This window comes from Osmia bicornis, unplaced genomic scaffold, assembly GCF_907164935.1.
Source record: "Osmia bicornis bicornis unplaced genomic scaffold, iOsmBic2.1, whole genome shotgun sequence".
Lineage (NCBI taxonomy): Eukaryota > Metazoa > Arthropoda > Insecta > Hymenoptera > Megachilidae > Osmia > Osmia bicornis.
In genome coordinates, this window is record NW_025791161.1 from 5735 (window position 1) to 28855 (window position 23121).

Genomic DNA, 23121 nt, shown 5'->3' on the forward strand with positions numbered 1-23121 from the left:
ATGTACATTGATCTGTGGGAAGGATTCAGTATATTGCAGTAGATCGAATGTAGATACAGTAACAACGATACTGTTATTAAGTGTTTATTACGTATCGAATGTAGATATAGTAATGACGGTAATGATACAATCTGTGCATTGATCTGTGGGAAATGATCAATATATTACATTATATCTAATGAACATATAGTAATATTGATATTGTTATTAAATGTACATTGGTCCGTGGGAATAAATCAGTATATTACAATACATCTGATGTAGATATAGTAATAATGGTATTGTTATTAAATGTACATAGGTGTGTGGGATTAACTCAGTATATTAAATTTCGTCTGATGTAGATATAGTAGTAATGATATTGTTATTAAATGTATATTACATATCTAATGTAGATATAGTAATAACGATACTGTTATTATATGTACATTGATCTGTGGGAAGGGATGAGTATATTACATTATATCTAATTTAGATATAGTAATAATCATATTGTTACCAAAATTACATTGATCTGTGGGAAGGGATCAGTATATTACATTATATCCAATGTAGATATAGTAATAATGATGTTGTTACCAAAACTACATTGATCTGTAGGAAGGGATCAGTATATTACATTACATCCAATGTAGATATAGTATAAATGATACTGTAATTCAATGTACATTGATCTGTTGGAAGGTATCAGTATATTACAGTATGTCTAATGTAGATATAGTAATAACGAAACTGTTATTATATGTACATTGATCTGTGGGATTAAATCAGTATATTAAACTACATCTGATGCAGATATAGTAATAATGGTATTGTTATTAAATCTACATTGGTCTGTGGGATTAAATCAGTATATTAAATTTCATCTGATGTATATATAGTAATAATGATATTGTTGTTAAATGTATATTACATATCTAATGTAGATATAGTAATAACGCTACTGTTATTGAATGTACATTGAACTGTGGGAAGGTATCAGTATATTATATTGCATCTAATGTAGATATAGTATGATATTGTTATTAAATGTACATTGGTCTGTGGGAATAAATCAGTATATTACATTTCATCTGATGTAGATATAGTAATAATGATATTGTTATTAAATGTATATTACATATCGAATGGAGATATAGTAATAACGAAACTGTTATTATATGTACATTGATCTGTGGGAAGGGATCAGTATACTACATTATGTCTAATGTAGATATAGTAATAATGATATTGTTACCGAAATTACATTGATCTGTGGGAAGGCATCAGTATATTACATTATATCCATTGTAGATATAGTATAAATGATACTGTTATTCAATGTACATTGATCTGTGGGAAGGATTCAGTATATTGCAGTAGATCGAATGTAGATACAGTAATAACGATACTGTTATTAAGTGTTTATTACGTATCGAATGTAGATATAGTAATGACGGTAATGATACAATCTGTGCATTGATCTGTGGGAAATGATCAGTATATTACATTATATCTAATGAACATATAGTAATATTGATATTGTTATTAAATGTACATTGGTCCGTGGGAATAAATCAGTATATTACAATACATCTGATGTAGATATAGTAATAATGGTATTGTTATTAAATGTACATAGGTGTGTGGGATTAACTCAGTATATTAAATTTCGTCTGATGTAGATATAGTAGTAATGATATTGTTATTAAATGTATATTACATGTCTAATGTAGATATAGTAATAACGATACTGTTATTATATGTACATTGATCTGTGGGAAGGGATGAGTATATTACATTATATCTAATTTAGATATAGTAATAATCATATTGTTACCAAAATTACATTGATCTGTGGGAAGGGATCAGTATATTACATTATATCCAATGTAGATATAGTAATAATGATGTTGTTACCAAAACTACATTGATCTGTGGGAAGGGATCAGTATATTACATTACATCCAATGTAGATATAGTATAAATGATACTGTAATTCAATGTACATTGATCTGTTGGAAGGTATCAGTATATTACAGTATGTCTAATGTAGATATAGTAATAACGAAACTGTTATTATATGTACATTGATCTGTGGGATTAAATCAGTATATTAAATTACATCTGATGTAGACATAGAATAATGGTATTGTTATTAAATGTACATTGGTCTGTGGGATTAAATCAGTATGTTACATTTCATCTGATGTAGATATAGTAATATTGATATTGTTATTAAATGTATATTACATATCTAATGTAGATATAGTAATAACGATACTGTTATTATATGTACATTGATCTGTGGGCAGGTATCAGTATATTACATTATATCTATTGTAGATATAGTAATAACGAATCTATTATTATATGTACATTGATCTGTGGGTAGGGTTCAGTATATTACATTATATCTAATGTAGATATAGTAATAACGAAACTGTCATTATATGTACATTGATCTGTGGGAAGGGATCAGTATACTACATTATATCTATTGTAGATATAGTAACAACGAAACTGTTATTATATGTACATTGATCTGTGGGAAGGTATCAGTATATTACATTACATCTGATGTAGATATAGTAATAATGATATTGTTATTAAATGTATATTACATATCAAATGGAAATATAGTAATAACGATACTGCCATTATATGTACATTGATCGGTGGGAAGGAATCATTATATTACATTATATCTAATGTAGAAATAGTAATAATGATATTGTTATTAAATGTACATTGATCTGTTGGATTAAATCAGTATATTACATTTCATCTGATGTAGATATAGTAATATTGATATTGTTATTAAATGTATATTACATATCTAATGTAGATATAGTAATAACGATACTGTTATTATATGTACATTGATCTGTGGGATTAAATCAGTATATTAAACTACATCTGATGTAGATATAGTAATAATTGTATTGTTATTAAATGTACATTGGTCTATGGGATTAAATCAGTATATTAAATTTCATCTGATGTATATATAGTAATAATGATATTGTTGTTAAATGTATATTACATATCTAATGTAGATATAGTAATAACGCTACTGTTATTGTATGTACATTGATCTGTGGGAAGGTATCAGTATATTATATTGCATCTAATGTAGATATAGTATGATATTGTTATTAAATGTACATTGGTCTGTGGGAATAAATCAGTATATTACATTTCATCTGATGTAGATATAGCAATAATGATATTGTTATTAAATGTGTATTACATATCTAATGTAGATATAGTAATAACGAAACTGTTCTTATATGTACATTGATCTGTGGGAAGGGATCAGTATATTGCATTATATCTATTGTAGATATAGTAATAACGAATCTATTATTATATGTACATTGATCTGTGGGTAGGGATCAGTATATTACATTATATCTAATGTAGATATAGTAATAACGAAACTGTTATTATATGTACATTGATCTGTGGGAAGGGATCAGTATATTACATTATGTCTAATGTAGATATAGTAATAATGATATTGTTACCAAAATTACATTGATCTGTGGGAAGGCATCAGTATATTACATTATATCCATTGTAGATATAGTATAAATGATACTGTTATTCAATGTACATTGATCTGTGGGAAGGATTCAGTATATTGCAGTAGATCGAATGTAGATACAGTAATAACGATACTGTTATTAAGTGTTTATTACGTATCGAATGTAGATATAGTAATGACGGTAATGATACAATCTGTGCATTGATCTGTGGGAAATGATCAGTATATTACATTATATCTAATGAACATATAGTAATAGTGATATTGTTATTAAACGTACATCGGTCTGTGGGATTAAATCAGTATATTAAATTACATCTGATGTAGATATAGTGATAGTGGTATTGTTATTAAATGTACATTGGTCTGTGGGATTAAATCAGTATATTACGTTATATCTAATGTAGATATAGTAATAATGATATTGTTACCAAAATTACATTGATCTGTGGGAAGGCATCAGTATATTACATTATATCCATTGTAGATATAGTATAAATGATACTGTTATTCAATGTACATTGATCTGTGGGAAGGATTCAGTATATTGCAGTAGATCGAATGTAGATACAGTAATAACGATACTGTTATTAAGTGTTTATTACGTATCGAATGTAGATATAGTAATGACGGTAATGATACAATCTGTGGATTGATCTGTGGGAAATGATCAGTATATTACATTATATCTAATGAACATATAGTAATAGTGATATTGTTATTAAACGTACATCGGTCTGTGGGATTAAATCAGTATATTAAATTACATCCGATGTAGATATAGTAATAGTGGTATTGTTATTAAATGTACATTGGTCTGTGGGATTAAATCAGTATATTACGTTATATCTAATGTAGATATAGTAATAATGATATTGTTATCAAAATTACATTGATCTGTGGGAAGGGATCAGTATATTACATTACATCCAATGTAGATATAGTATAAATGATACTGTTATTCAATGTACATTGATCTGTGGGAAGGAATCAGTATATAACATATCTAATGTAGATATAGTAATAGCGATTACAGTTATTAAGTGTTTATTATATATCTAATGTAGATATAGTAATGACGATAATGTTACAATCTGTGCATTGATCTGTGGGAAATGATCAGTATATTACATTATATCTAATGAAGATATAGTAATATTGATATTGTTATTAAATGTACATTGGTCCGTGGGAATAAATCAATATATTACAATACATCTGATGTAGATATAGTAATAATGGTATTGTTATTAAATGTACATAGGTGTGTGGGATTCACTCAGTATATTAAATTTCGTCTGATGTAGATATAGTAATAATGATATTGTTATTAAATGTATATTACATATCTAATGTAGATATAGTAATAACGATACTGTTATTATATGTACATTGATCTGTGGGAAGGGATCAGTATATTACATTATATCTAATTTAGATATAGTTACCAAAATTACATTGATCTGTGGGAAGGGATCAGTATATTACATTATATCCAATGTAGATATAGTAATAATGATGTTGTTACCAAAACTACATTGATCTGTGGGAAGGGATCAGTATATTACATTACATCCAATGTAGATATAGTATAAACGATACTGTTATTCAATGTACATTGATCTGTGGGAAGGTATCAGTATATTACATTATATCTATTGTAGATATAGTAATAACGAATCTATTATTATATGTACATTGATCTGTGGGTAGGGATCAGTATATTACATTATATCTAATGTAGATATAGTAATAACGAAACTGTCATTATATGTACATTGATCTGTGGGATTAAATCAGTGTATTAAACTACATCTGATGTAGATATAGTAATAATTGTATTGTTATTAAATGTACATTGGTCTATGGGATTAAATCAGTATATTAAATTTCATCTGATGTATATATAGTAATAATGATATTGTTGTTAAATGTATATTACATATCTAATGTACATATAGTAATAACGCTACTGTTATTGTATGTACATTGATCTGTGGGAAGGTATCAGTATATTATATTGCATCTAATGTAGATATAGTATGATATTGTTATTAAATGTACATTGGTCTGTGGGAATAAATCAGTATATTACATTTCATCTGATGTAGATATAGCAATAATGATATTGTTATTAAATGTGTATTACATATCTAATGTAGCTATAGTAATAACGAAACTGTTATTATATGTACATTGATCTGTGGGAATGTATCAGCATATTACATTATATCTATTGTAGATATAGTAACAACGAAACTGTTATTATATGTACATTGATCTGTGGGAAGGGATCATTATATTACATTATATCTGATGTAGACATTGTAATTTTGATATTGTTATTAAATGTACATTGTTCGGTGGGATTAAATCAGTATATTACATTTCATCTGATGTAGATATAGTAATATTGATATTGTTATTAAATGTATATTACATATCTAATGTAGATATAGTAATAACGATACTGTTATTATATGTACATTGATCTGTGGGAATGTATCAGCATATTACATTATATCTATTGTAGATATAGTAATAACGAATCTATTATTATATGTACATTGATCTGTGGGTAGGGATCAGTATATTACATTATATCTAATGTAGATATAGTAATAACGAAACTGTTATTATATGTACATTGATCTGTGGGAAGGTATCAGTATATTGCATTATATCTATTGTAGATATAGTAATAACGAATCTATTATTATATGTACATTGATCTGTGGGTAGGGATCAGTATATTACATTATATCTAATGTAGATATACTAATAACGAAACTGTTATTATATGTACATTGATCTGTGGGAAGGGATCAGTATGCTACATTATGTCTAATGTAGATATAGTAATAATGATATTGTTACCAAAATTACATTGATCTGTGGGAAGGCATCAGTATATTACATTATATCCATTGTAGATATAGTATAAATGATACTGTTATTCAATGTACATTGATCTGTGGGAAGGATTCAGTATATTGCAGTAGATCGAATGTAGATACAGTAATAACGATACTGTTATTAAGTGTTTATTACGTATCGAATGTAGATATAGTAATGACGGTAATGATACAATCTGTGCATTGATCTGTGGGAAATGATCAGTATATTACATTATATCTAATGAACATATAGTAATAGTGATATTGTTATTAAACGTATATCGGTCTGTGGGATTAAATCAGTATATTAAATTACATCTGATGTAGATATAGTAATAGTGGTATTGTTATTAAATGTACATTGGTCTGTGGGATTAAATCAGTATATTACGTTATATCTAATGTAGATATAGTAATAATGATATTGTTATCAAAATTACATTGATCTGTGGGAAGGGATCAGTATATTACATTACATCCAATGTAGATATAGTATAAATGATACTGTTATTCAATGTACATTGATCTGTGGGAAGGAATCAGTATATAACATATCTAATGTAGATATAGTAATAGCGATTACAGTTATTAAGTGTTTATTATATATCTAATGTAGATATAGTAATGACGATAATGTTACAATCTGTGCATTGATCTGTGGGAAACGATCAGTATATTACATTATATCTAATGAAGATATAGTAATATTGATATTGTTATTAAATGTACATTGGTCCGTGGGAATAAATCAATATATTACAATACATCTGATGTAGATATAGTAATAATGGTATTGTTATTAAATGTACATAGGTGTGTGGGATTCACTCAGTATATTAAATTTCGTCTGATGTAGATATAGTAATAATGATATTGTTATTAAATGTATATTACATATCTAATGTAGATATAGTAATAACGATACTGTTATTATATGTACATTGATCTGTGGGAAGGGATCAGTATATTACATTATATCTAATTTAGATATAGTTACCAAAATTACATTGATCTGTGGGAAGGGATCAGTATATTACATTATATCCAATGTAGATATAGTAATAATGATGTTGTTACCGAAACTACATTGATCTGTGGGAAGGGATCAGTATATTACATTACATCCAATGTAGATATAGTATAAATGATACTGTTATTCAATGTACATTGATCTGTGGGAAGGTATCAGTATATTACATTATATCTATTGTAGATATAGTAATAACGAATCTATTATTATATGTACATTGATCTGTGGGTAGGGATCAGTATATTACATTATATCTAATGTAGATATAGTAATAACGAAACTGTCATTATATGTACATTGATCTGTGGGATTAAATCAGTGTATTAAACTACATCTGATGTAGATATAGTAATAATTGTATTGTTATTAAATGTACATTGGTCTATGGGATTAAATCAGTATATTAAATTTCATCTGATGTATATATAGTAATAATGATATTGTTGTTAAATGTATATTACATATCTAATGTAGATATAGTAATAACGCTACTGTTATTGTATGTACATTGATCTGTGGCAAGGTATCAGTATATTATATTGCATCTAATGTAGATATAGTATGATATTGTTATTAAATGTACATTGGTCTGTGGGAATAAATCAGTATATTACATTTCATCTGATGTAGATATAGCAATAATGATATTGTTATTAAATGTGTATTACATATCTAATGTAGATATAGTAATAACGAAACTGTTATTATATGTACATTGATCTGTGGGAAGGGATCAGTATACTACATTATATCTATTGTAGATATAGTAACAACGAAACTGTTATTATATGTACATTGATCTGTGGGAAGGTATCAGTATATTACATTACATCTGATGTAGATATAGTAATAATGATATTGTTATTAAATGTATATTACATATCAAATGGAAATATAGTAATAACGATACTGCCATTATATGTACATTGATCGGTGGGAAGGAATCATTATATTACATTATATCTAATGTAGAAATAGTAATAATGATATTGTTATTAAATGTACATTGATCTGTTGGATTAAATCAGTATATTACATTTCATCTGATGTAGATATAGTAATATTGATATTGTTATTAAATGTATATTACATATCTAATGTAGATATAGTAATAACGATACTGTTATTATATGTACATTGATCTGTGGGAATGTATCAGCATATTACATTATATCTATTGTAGATATAGTAATAACGAATCTATTATTATATGTACATTGATCTGTGGGTAGGGATCAGTATATTACATTATATCTAATGTAGATATACTAATAACGAAACTGTTATTATATGTACATTGATCTGTGGGAAGGTATCAGTATACTACATTATGTCTAATGTAGATATAGTAATAATGATATTGTTACCAAAATTACATTGATCTGTGGGAAGGCATCAGTATATTACATTATATCCATTGTAGATATAGTATAAATGATACTGTTATTCAATGTACATTGATCTGTGGGAAGGATTCAGTATATTGCAGTAGATCGAATGTAGATACAGTAATAACGATACTGTTATTAAGTGTTTATTACGTATCGAATGTAGATATAGTAATGACGGTAATGATACAATCTGTGCATTGATCTGTGGGAAATGATCAGTATATTACATTATATCTAATGAACATATAGTAATAGTGATATTGTTATTAAACGTATATCGGTCTGTGGGATTAAATCAGTATATTAAATTACATCTGATGTAGATATAGTAATAGTGGTATTGTTATTAAATGTACATTGGTCCGTGGGATTAAATCAGTATATTACGTTATATCTAATGTAGATATAGTAATAATGATATTGTTATCAAAATTACATTGATCTGTGGGAAGGGATCAGTATATTACATTACATCCAATGTAGATATAGTATAAATGATACTGTTATTCAATGTACATTGATCTGTGGGAAGGAATCAGTATATAACATATCTAATGTAGATATAGTAATAGCGATTACAGTTATTAAGTGTTTATTATATATCTAATGTAGATATAGTAATGACGATAATGTTACAATCTGTGCATTGATCTGTGGGAAATGATCACTATATTACATTATATCTAATGAAGATATAGTAATATTGATATTGTTATTAAATGTACATTGGTCCGTGGGAATAAATCAGTATATTACAATACATCTGATGTAGATATAGTAATAATGGTATTGTTATTAAATGTACATAGGTGTGTGGGATTAACTCAGTATATTAAATTTCGTCTGATGTAGATATAGTAATAATGATATTGTTATTAAATGTATATTACATATCTAATGTAGATATAGTAATAACGATACTGTTATTATATGTACATTGATCTGTGGGAAGGGATCAGTATATTACATTATATCTAATTTAGATATAGTAATAATCATATTGTTACCAAAATTACATTGATCTGTGGGAAGGGATCAGTATATTACATTATATCCAATGTAGATATAGTAATAATGATGTTGTTACCAAAACTACATTGATCTGTGGGAAGGTAACAGTATATTACATTATATCTAATGTAGATATAGTAATAACGAAACTGTTATTATATGTACATGGATCCGTGGGTAGGGATCAGTATATTACATTATATCTAATGTAGATATAGTAATAATGATGTTGTTACCAAAATTACATTGATCTGTGGGAAGGCATCAGTATATTACATTATATCCAATGTAGATATAGTATAAATGATACTGTTACTCAATGTACATTGATCTGTGGGAAGGAATCAGTATATAACATATCTAATGTAGATATAGTAATAGCGATTACAGTTATTAAGTGTTTATTATATATCTAATGTAGATATAGTAATGACGATAATGTTACAATCTGTGCATTGATCTGTGGGAAATGATCAGTATATTACATTATATCTAATGAAGATATAGTAATATTGATATTGTTATTAAATGTACATTGGTCCGTGGGAATAAATCAATATATTACAATACATCTGATGTAGATATAGTAATAATGGTATTGTTATTAAATGTACATAGGTCTGTGGGATTAAATCAGTATATTAAAGGGTCTAGCCGTATAAGCATAGTGAATCGGCCCCAGCAACACTTTCGGTTGATATTTATACCACATAATGCTTTTTGCCTAAACAACAACTGTGTGCAATTTCAACCCCCAACCCCCTCTGATAAGGGAGATATGAGGGTAAAACCGAAAACCTTTATCATTTTTTTTCTCGCAAACTATTTAAGATATTTGATCAAATTAAAGTGCAAATAGTAGATATTCATTAGCTGTATATCATATTTTTTTTTCAAAATTTTTATTCGATGATTAAGGGTTGAAAATTAATAAATAAATTTTTGAAAATGATTTTTATAAACAATCCCTTGGATGACACCCACCGAAAAAATTAAGAATAATCCTTTACTATTTAACTATTATCTGTAAAAATTTCAAGAGTGTCGGATTGGTACATCATAGTTAAAAAAAAATAAAACCAATGCAACGCCCTTTCATAAGGCAAAGCCGGCCTGAACGATAGAGGCGCTCAACCTAACCGACCTACAGGGGAATACGTAGCGCCGACCCGCCACGTTTCTCGTACCAGAAACAGCTCTCAGAAAAGTATGAGTTCTTCTTTCCCTAAACTGTGTGTTACTTAACAGTCATTTATTTAAATAATATATTAACAATTTAAATTTTTTAATTAAGTTTTCTGGTCCTAACTTTAACGTCCGTGTTTTCACGGTGTTTCTCGTTTTAAGTATGTGGGAGCCCTAAAAAGAGCTGATTATGTTGTACGTTACAAATGGCACCCTTTGATAAATGCAACTAAGGTGTTCCTCGTTTTAAGTATGTGGGAGCCCTTTTCAGGGCTGATTATTAAGCCCTAAAAAGAGCTGATTGTGTTATGTATTGTCAGATTGAAGTATATGATTTGAAACAGAACACTCAAAAACTTTTTTTTTAAAAACACGCTTGTAAATAAGTTTTAATCTTCGTCGCTGTTTTCATCAATAACTGGAATAATGTTAGTACATTTCCAGGTAGTACTGGTACGCTATAATATAATTAACCCTTTTCAGGGCGACCATATACTTAAAAGAGGAAAACCTTAGTTACAACTATTCACAGGCACCAGCTACAATTTAATTAAAAGTAATACGTGCGTGAAAAGGTAAAGACGGAAATAGTTATAGAAGTCTATGTTCTTTACAGCGTTGAATAGAATGATATTGCAGTTATACCTGTGATACCTTTTTCGACTATTAAAAGGACAACTAATGGCATCTAACACAGTGCCATTGTTCAAGACATGATATAAATCTGTGATTTAGGGCTCCCACATACTTAAAACGAGAAACACCGTGAAAACACGGACGTTAAAAGTTAGGACCAGAAAACTTAATTAAAAAATTTAAATTGTTAATATATTATTTAAATAAATGACTGTTAAGTAACACACAGTTTAGGGAAAGAAGAACTCATACTTTTCTGAGAGCTGTTTCTGGTACGAGAAACGTGGCGGGTCGGCGTTACGTATTCCCCTGTAGGTCGGTTAGGTTGAGCGCCTCTATCGTTCAGGCCGGCTTTGCCTTATGAAAGGGCGTTGCATTGGTTTTATTTTTTTTTAACTATGATGTACCAATCCGACACTCTTGAAATTTTTACAGATAATAGTTAAATACTAAAGGATTATTCGTAATTTTTTCGGTGGGTGTCATCCAAGGGATTGTTTATAAAAATCATTTTCAAAAATTTATTTATTAATTTTCAACCCTTAATCATCGAATAAAAATTTTGAAAAAAAAATATGATATACAGCTAATGAATATCTACTATTTGCACTTTAATGTGATCAAATATCTTAAATAGTTTGCGAGAAAAAAAATGATAAAGGTTTTCGGTTTTACCCTCATATCTCCCTTATCAGAGGGGGTTGGGGGTTGAAATTGCACACAGTTGTTGTTTAGGCAAAAAGCATTATGTGGTATAAATATCAATCGAAAGTGTTGCTGGGGCCGATTCACTATACTTATACGGATAGACCCTTTCGTCTGATGTAGATATAGTAATAATGATATTGTTATTAAATGTATATTACATATCTAATGTAGATATAGTAATAACGATACTGTTATTATATGTACATTGATCTGTGGGAAGGGATCAGTATATTACATTACATTTGATGTAGATATAGTAATAATGATATTGTTATTAAATGTATATTACATATCAAATGGAAATATAGTAATAACGATACTGCCATTATATGTACATTGATCGGTGGGAAGGAATCATTATATTACATTATATCTAATGTAGATATAGTAATAATGATATTGTTATTAAATGTACATTGGTCTGTGGGATTAAATCAGTATATTAAATTTCATCTAATGTAGATATATTAATAACGATACTGTCATTATATGTACATTGATCTGTGGGAAGGTATCAGTATATAACATTATATCTATTGTAGATATAGTAATAACGAAACTGTTATTATATGTACATTGATCTGTGGGATTAAATCAGTATATTAAATTACATCTGATGTAGATATAGTAATAATGATATTGTTATTAAATGTACATTGGTCTGTGGGATCAAAAATAGTATATTAAATTTCATCTGATGTAGATATAGTAATAGTGATATTGTTATTAAATGTATATTACATATCTAACGTAGATATCGTAATAACGATACTGTTATTATATGTATATTGATCTGTGGGAAGGTATCAGTATATTACATTGTATCTAATGTGGATATAGTATGATATTGTTATTAAATGTACATTGGTCAGTGGGAATAAATCAGTATATTACATTACATCTGATGTAGATATGGTAATAATGGTATTGTTATTAAATGTACATTGGTCTGTGGGATTAAATCAGTATATTAAATTTCATCTGATGTAGAAATATTAATAATGATATGGTTATTAAATGTATATTAAATATCAAATGTAGATATAGAAATAACGATACTGCCATATATGTACATTGATCGGTGGGAAGGGATCATTATATTACATTATATCTAAAGTAGATATAGTAATAATGATATTGTTATTAAATGTGCATCGATCTGTGGGATTAAATCAGTATATTAAATTTCATCTGATGTAGATATAGTAATAATCATATTGTTATTAAATGTATATTAAATAATCAATGTAGATATAGTAATAACGATACTGCCATTATATGTACATTGATTGGTGGGAAGGGATCATTATATTACATTATATCTAATGTAGATATAGTAATAACTAAACTGTTATTATATGTACATTGATCTGTGGGGTTAAATCAGTGTATTACATTTCATCTGATGTAGATATAGTAATAATGATATTGTTATTAAATGTACATTGGTCTGTGGGATTAAATCAGTATATTACATTACATCTGATGTAGATATAGTAATAATTATATTGTTACCAAAATTACATTGATCTGTGGGAAGAGATCGGTATATTACATTATATCCAATGTAGATATAGTATAAATGATTCTGTTACTCAATGTACATTGATCTGTGGGAAGGAATCAGTATATTGCAGCAGATCTAATGCAGATATAGTACTAAGGATATTGCCATTATATGTACATTGATCAGTGGAAGGGATCATTATATTACATTATATCTAATGTAGATATAGTAGTAATGATATTGTTATTAAACGTACATTGGTCTGTGGGAATAAATCAGTATATTACATTACATCTGATGTAGATATATTAATAATGATATTGTTATTAAATGTATATTACATATCAAATGGAGATATAGTAATAACGATACTGCCATTATATGTACATTGATCAGTGGGAAGGGATCATTATATTACATTATATCTAATGTAGATACAGTAATAATGATATTGTTATTAAATGTACATTAGTCTGTGGGATTAAGTGAGTATATTACATTTCATCTGATGTAGGTATAGTAATAACGATATTGTTATTTAATGTATATTACGTATCTAATGTAGATATAGTAATAGTGATACTGTTATTGTATGTACATTGATCTATGGGAAGGTATCAGTATATTACATTATATCTATTGTAGATACATTTAATAACGGTATCATTTATACTATATCTACATTGGATATAATGTAATATACTGATGCCTTCCCACAGATCAATGTAATTTTGGTAACAGCATCATTATTACTATATATACATTAGATATAATGTAATAGACTGATCCCTACCCTCAGATCCATGTACATATAATAACAGTTTCGTTATTACTATATCTACAATAGATATAATGTAATACACTGATACCTTCCCACAGATCAATGTACATATAATAACAGTATCGTTATTACTATATCTACATTAGATATAATGTAATATACTAATATCTTCCCACAGATCAATTTACATATAATAACAGTATCGTTATTACTATATCTACATTAGATATGTAATATACATTTAATAACAATATCATTATTAATATATCTACATCAGATGTAATGTAATATACTGATTTATTCCACAGACCAATGTACATTTAATAACAATATCATTATTATTATAGCTACATTGGATACAATGTAATATACTGGTACCTTCCCACAGATCAATGTACATATAATAGCAGTTTCGTTATTACTATATCTACAATAGATATAATGTAATATACTGATACCTTCCCACAGATCAATGTACATTGAGTAACAGTATCATTTATACTATATCTACATCAGATGTAATTTAATATACTGATTTAGTCCCACAGATCAATGTACTTTTGGTAACAATATCATTTATACTATATCTACATCAGATGAAATTTAATATACTGATTTAATCCCACAGACCAGTATACATTCAATAACAATATCATTGTTACTATATCTACATGCGATACAATGTAATATACTGATACCTTCCCACAGATCAATGTACATATAATAACAGTATCGTTATTACTATATCTACATTAGATATGTAATACACATTTATTACTATATCTACATCAGATGAAATTTAATATACTGATTGAATCCAAACAGACCAATGTACATTTAATAACAATACCATTATTACTATATCTACATTAGATATAATGTAATATACTGATCCCCACCCACAGATCAATGTACATATAATAACAGATTCGTCATTACTATATCTACAATAGATATAATGTAATATACTGGTACCTTCCCGCAGATCAATGTATAGAATAACGGTATCATTTATACTATATCTACATTGTATATAATGTGATATACTGATGCCTTCCCACAGATCAATGTAATTTTGGTAACAACATCATTATTACTATATCTACATTAGATATGTAATATACATTTAATAACAATATCATTATTAATATATCTACATCAGATGTAAGGTAATATACTGATTTATTCCCACAAACCAATGTACATTTAATAACAATATCATTATTACTATATCTACATTGGATACAATGTAATATACTGATACCTTCCCACAGATCAATGTACATATAATAACAGTATCGTTATTACTATATCTACATTAGATATAATGTAAGATACTGATCCCTACCCACAGATCCATGTACATATAATAACAGTTTCGTTATTACTATATCTACAATGGATATAATGTAATACACCGATACCTTCCCACAGATCAATGTACATATAATAACAGTATCGTTACTACTATATCTGCATTTGATATGTACTATACATTTAATAACAATATCATTATTAATATATCTACATCAGATGAAATTTAATATACTGATTTAATCCCGCAGATCAGTGTACATTCAATAACAATATCATTATTACTATATCTACATGGGATACAATGTAATATACTGATACCTTCCCACAGATCAATGTACATATAATAACAGTATCGTTATTACTATATCTACATTAGATATAATGTGATATACTGATACCTTCCCACAGATCAATTTACATATAATAACAGTATCGTTATTACTATATCTACATTAGATATGTAATATACATTTAATAACAATATCATTATTACTATATCTACATCAGATGAAATTTAATATACTGATTGAATCCCACAGACCAATGTACATTTAATAACAATACCATTATTACTATATCTACATTAGATATAATGTAATATACTGATCCCTACCCACAGATCAATGTACATATAATAACAGGTTCGTCATTACTATATCTACAATAGATATAATGTAATATACTGGTACCTTCCCGCAGATCAATGTATAGAATAACGGTATCATTTATACTATATCTACATTGGATATAATGTGATATACTGATGCCTTCCCACAGATCAATGTAATTTTGGTAACAACATCATTATTACTATATCTACATTAGATATGTAATATACATTTAATAACAATATCATTATTAATATATCTACATCAAATGTAAGGTAATATACTGATTTATTCCCACAAACCAATGTACATTTAATAACAATATCATTATTACTATATCTACATTGGATACAATGTAATATACTGATACCTTCCCACAGATCAATGTACATATAATAACAGTATCGTTATTACTATATCTACATTAGATATAATGTAAGATACTGATCCCTACCCACAGATCCATGTACATATAATAACAGTTTCGTTATTACTATATCTACAATAGATATAATGTAATACACCGATACGTTCCCACAGATCAATGTACATATAATAACAGTATCGTTACTACTATATCTGCATTTGATATGTACTATACATTTAATAACAATATCATTATTAATATATCTACATCAGATGAAATTTAATATACTGATTTAATCCCGCAGATCAGTGTACATTCAATAACAATATCATTATACTATATCTACATGGGATACAATGTAATATACTGATACCTTCCCACAGATCAATGTACATATAATAACAGTATCGTTATTACTATATCTACATTAGATATAATGTGATATACTGATACCTTCCCACAGATCAATTTACATATAATAACAGTATCGTTATTACTATATCTACATTAGATATGTAATATACATTTAATAACAATATCATTATTAATATATCTACATCAGATGTAATGTAATATACTGATTTATTCCCACAGACCAATGTACATTTAATAACCATATCATTATTACTGTATCTACATTAGATATAATTCAATATAATGATCCCTTCCCACCGATCAATGTACATATAATGGCAGCATCGTTATTACTATATCTCCATTTGATATGTAATATACATTTAATAACAATATCATTATTAATATATCTACATCAGATGTAAGGTAATATACTGATTTATTCCCACAAACCAATGTACATTTAATAACAATATCATTATTACTATATCTACATTGGATACAATGTAATATACTGATGCCTTCCCACAGATCAATGTAATTTTGGTAACAACATCATTATTACTATATCTACATTCGATATAATGTAATATACTGATCCCTACCCACAGATCCATGTACATATAATAACAGTTTCGTTATTACTATATCTACAATAGATATAATGTAATACACTGATACCTTCCCACAGAACAATGTATATATAATAACAGTATCGTTGCTACTATATCTGCATTTGATATGTAATATACATTTAACAACAATATCATTATTAATATATCTACATCAGATGAAATTTAATATACTGATTTAATCCCACAGACCAATGTACATTTAATAACAATACCATTATTACTATATCTACATCAGATGTAATTTAATATACTGATTTAATCCCTCAGATCAATGTACATTTAATAACAATATCAGTATTACTATATCTCTTTTTTTTTTTTTTTTTTTTTTTAAACGAGGGGAAAGAAAATGCATTGCGCACACCGGGTCAAGATGGTATGTGACCCGGTAGTGTAGGACTCCCGTTCTTCCGGTATACCTACTAAAATAAAACCCCTCGCTCCTCAGCTGCTCCTGGCGCATAGAAAGTCACCTCGGGACCGCCCTATGGCATTACTTCAAGGTTCCTCCAGAAATAACAGGAGGGGGTGGTTTCTTCCTCCTTCCTGTAGGCACGCCACTGTCTTTGATGTTTCCCCAGTCTTTTACTCTTTTCTCACTGTGGTCGTCGTCTCCTCCTCCTAGACCTCAAAGCACCGCGTTGTCGACGGTCTCCCCTGCTGGCAGCCCTGTTAAGGTTTTCCCTCTCCCATCTCTCTTTGTCCTTAAGGGCTGTTTCTATAAAGCCTTTTAGAACTACCCTCTTCCTGGGATCTTTAGCGATCATCATAAAATTTTCGGGTGTTACAGCCACACCAATTTTTTGGGTGGCAGCTTCCCTCTCTCTCTGCCAGCGAGTGCACGTTGTTAATAAATGTTCAGGATCATCGACCACCCCTCCGGGGCAAAACCAACAATGGCTATTTGCTGCTTTTTTAAAACGTTCGAGATAGGTTCCAAAGCATCCGTGTCCTGTTAACCACTGCGTGGTCTGGTAGTTTACCATTTCTGGTCCCCACTCGAGCCACTCTTTAATGCGAGGGATAATGCGATGGGTCCAGCGTCCATTCACACTGGCATCCCACTCCGCCTGCCAACGCGTAATGGTTGCCTCTCGCTCTTCCTCTTTCACCTTACCCTTCCTGTTCTGCGGGTCCATATCCTCGTGTTGTTCTTCTAATTTCCTGATCCGCTCAAATATCCTACCCCTTTCGTCGGCCAGAAGGTCGATGGGAGGGAACCCCGTGATCACCATTAGCGCCTCCGTTGGTGTCGTTCGATAGGCACGCGCAACCCTTCCCAGGGCAATTCGTTGCACACTCCTCAGCTTTGCAACGTTCAGCTGGGTTTTCATTGCCCTTCTCCATATAGGAGCCGCGTACAGGGTAACCGACTCTACGATCCTGTAATACAGAGTTCTAGTAGCGAATCCCGCGCCACCAGTGTTGGGGGCGAGTTGAGCTACTACATTCGCATATTTCATAGCCGCATCTGTGACCTTCGCTATGTGCTCTTTGAACACCTGATCTCTAGGAAAGAGCACCCCTAGGTATTTAGCTGTTCTCTGGCTGGTGACTAAAACTCTCCCACATCTGAACTTTAATCCCTCCGGATGTTTCCTACCCGTGAGTAAATTGCCTCGGTCTTATGTTCTGCCAGCGTTAGTCCTTCCTTACGGTACCATTCAGTGAGGTCAATCAGTGTTTTTTCAGCGACAGCCGTCATCCTGTCTATATCTCTGTCTATTACAATGATCCCAACGTCATCTGCAAAGCCTACCAGGTAAACATCTCTCCTCACCTTTAACCGTAATATTTCATCATATACGATGTTCCAAAGTGTTGGACCATTAACTGACCCCTGCGGAACTCCGGCAAATACCTGTATTGTTTTATTGCCCTCCGGTGTCTGATACAAGATCCACCTGTCAGTCAGGTAGCTCTTAGTCAAGGCCCTGAGCCGGGGGGAAACCCTCGTTTCTTTATCTCCCTATGCACACTGGCCCATCTATGCGTGTTAAACGCGTTCTTAACATCGACTAATATAAGGAGACAGTGTCTTCTTTCTCTTTTCGCCAAGTCCCAGTGCGCCATAACCTCTGAAATCGCATGTATTGTACTGCGACCTTGACGGAAGCCGTATTGGTTTTCCGCCAGATCACACAATTGTAGAGCCTTTGCTATTTTCTTTTTTATTATGTACTCGAATACTTTATTCAGGTTCGACATAATGCTCAGTGGCCTATACTCCTGAGTGGTCGTTGTCATGCCTTCCTTATTCGGTTTAGGTAGTAATACTAACCGCCCTGTTTTCCATGCCCGCGGCCAGTATCCCTCTCTGTAACACACATTAAAAATAGCAGCTAGGTACTTACTGGCCTTCGCGCCCAAAGTTTTAAGGGCACCCGCGGGCACACCATCTGGACCCGATGCCTTCTTCGGGTTCGCCCTAGCACAGGCCAGGGTTACATCCCTTGCTGTAATAACATCCTCATCTTCTTTTTCTTTTTCCAGGTTCAGGTCATCTCCCGACGGCGTCATCCTCGTGGGACCTTCATCAACTACTACATCATCAGCAGTCTCCTCACCAGCACTAGTGACGAAAAGTTTGTGGATAACCGCCTCCATCTCCTCCGTGTCCAACTTGGTCAGTACCTTTCTAGGTTTTATTGATTGTAGGACGGCCTTATATGGTTGGCCCCACGTATCCTTATCTACCGTGTCCATTAATCTCTTCCAATCTTCCCTCTTCGCCTTCCTGATCTCCCAGTTGAGTCGATGTTTAGCTATTTTATACTCCTGGGCTGCACGTAGTACCTCCTCCTCCGCCTTGCTTTTCCTTACCCTTGCGAGTGCTCTCCTTTTACTATGGGCCTGCTTCCGCAATTCCGCAATCTCTTGCGTCCACCACGGGACACGTGTTTTGTTTGCCAAAGGTCCTTTCGTGCGGCTCCTACTTGACTCTACTACTACCTCCAGCTCCTGGATAAATCCCTCCACGTCCTCAGTTGTTTTAGGGGTTGCCGGTGACACCGCGTCTCCCCACCTGGCAAGGAATCTGCGTATAAAACTGTGGCAATTTACGGGTCCAATGGCGTCTAATTCTGGAAGACGATTGCAGTGAACACGGTCACCCTGAAAGCTGTGTATTAAATACTGGTGATCAGATGCCGTATAATGATCCAGTACCTGTGACTTCACCAGCACTCCATTGGCTTCAGGATTACAGAACAAAATATCGATCTAAGATCCACTCCCCCTAGTGCAGGTAGCCCCACCGGGCGACAGAATTGGGAAGAGGTCATTAGCCTCGCAGAGCTGTACTAACATCTTGCCTCTTGAACACGACCTATCGCTGCCCCACAAGGGGGATCTGCTATTAAAATCGCCTAGCACGATGACCTTGCCCGACCTAGTTCTTCTAATTGCAGCCTCCAGTTCGGTCAGTTGTTCGTCCAAGCAATTGGACTCCAAGTTAGGGGAGTAATAACAGCTGAAGACCGTATAGTCATCTACCCTAATTGCTATGTACCCCGGCCCTTTGTCGAGGGCTCTCACGACCTTGAACTTCTTTTCGCCCCGCGGGGTAACCCAAATGCAGGCATCCATTCCACAATCTACGAACCAGCCATTTCCGGCCCTGTTTGGTTCTGAAATTGCAACGATGTCGACTTCCAGGTCTTCCGCTGACTTAAGTAGGAGCTCATGGGCAGCCCTGCACCTGTTCATATTAAATTGCAGTACGTTGATCATTTATTTATTACCAAGTACCTTCATCGCTTCTCTATACATGGGACATCGAATAGATGCCGCCACGTGTTTAGACTCCTCCTCCGAGAGTCCCTTCCTCACACATAGTCGGCACTTAGGCGTAGCCGTGCAATCTCTCATCTGGTGATCCTGGCCACCACACTTTCCGCACACTCCCTTGTCGCTCTTGAACTCGACGCACCTAACGGCTATATGACCGATACCGTGGCACTTATAGCACCGTACCACCCTGGGGATCTCGCGGACTGAGGCAATAGTCCACCCCAGCCTTATTTTTCCCTTTCTAATTAGGGTATTTAATCTCACCGTAGGTCCTTCAATAACCGCGACCTTATTCATCCTCTGGTCAACTCTTAAAACGCGGCATTTGATATCAACAGGTACCGCTGATGTTTCGCTTACTATCGCTGCGATAACTTCTTCCACCTCCACAGAAGGGTCAATCACTCTTATTTCAATGTCCGCACGTGGTTGGAGTCTTGAGACCTGCACATCATCGCCCAGAGAGCCTTCAATTTTCTGTCGGAATCCTTCGACATCCGCAGTCTGGGAAAATTCCAAAAGAAGATTTCCTGCACGCGTCTGTCTCATAGCTTTCACCCCTTGAGCACCGGCACCCACTTTCTCCTTCATTCGCCTCAGGACATCAGCAAACGTCGCCTTGTCAGCAAAGCGCACGGCAATAGCCTCTGACTTCGGTGGTCTTGTTTTCGACTTATTTGGTGCCATTATTACTATATCTACATTAGATATAATGTAATATAATGATCCCTTCCCACCGATCAATGTACATGTAATAACAATACCATTATTACTATATCTACATCAGATGAAATTTAAAATACTGATTTAATCCCACAGACCAATGTACATTTAAGAACAATATCATTATTACTATATATGCATTAGATATAATGTAATATAATGATCCCTACCCACCGATCAATGTACATATAATGGCAGTATCGTTATTACTATATCTGCATTCGATCTGCTGCACTATACTGATTCCTTCCCGCAGATCAATGTACATTGAATAACGGTATCATTTATACTATATCTACATTGGATATAATGTAATATACTGATGCCTTCCCACAGATCAATGTAATTTTGGTAACAACATCATTATTACTATATCTACATTCGATATAATGTAATATACTGATCCCTACCCACAGATCCATGTACATATAATAACAGTTTCGTTATTACTATATCTACAATAGATATAATGTAATACACTGATACCTTCCCACAGAACAATGTACATATAATAACAGTATCGTTACTACTATATCTGCATTTGATATGTAATATACATTTAACAACAATATCATTATTAATATATCTACATCAGATGAAATTTAATATACTGATTTAATCCCACAGACCAATGTACATTTCATAACAAT

General features: G+C 31.3%; 1 protein-coding gene across 1 annotated transcript; it reads right to left on the bottom strand.

Moving 5' to 3' along the window:
- Positions 1-19882: 19882 nt before the first annotated feature.
- Positions 19883-22435, bottom strand: LOC123988857. The gene is made up of 3 exons (XM_046289615.1): positions 21726-22435; positions 21264-21656; positions 19883-21077 (listed from the first exon to the last, which is right to left on the bottom strand). The coding sequence occupies exons 1-3, from the start codon at positions 22433-22435 to the stop codon at positions 19883-19885; spliced, it is 2298 nt and encodes a 765-aa protein (XP_046145571.1).
- Between the last annotated feature and the right edge of the window lie 686 nt (positions 22436-23121).

Coding starts and splice junctions, on each gene's coding strand:
- LOC123988857 (XM_046289615.1), bottom strand. CDS start 22,435: ATGGCACCAAATAAGTCGAAAACAAGACCACCGAAGTCAGAGGCTATT. Junction 21,657..21,725: donor GCATCTATTCGATGTCCCAT/GTATAGAGAAGC, acceptor TAATATGAACAG/GTGCAGGGCTGCCCATGAGC. Junction 21,078..21,263: donor TCGTGTTCAAGAGGCAAGAT/GTTAGTACAGCT, acceptor TTTAATACACAG/CTTTCAGGGTGACCGTGTTC.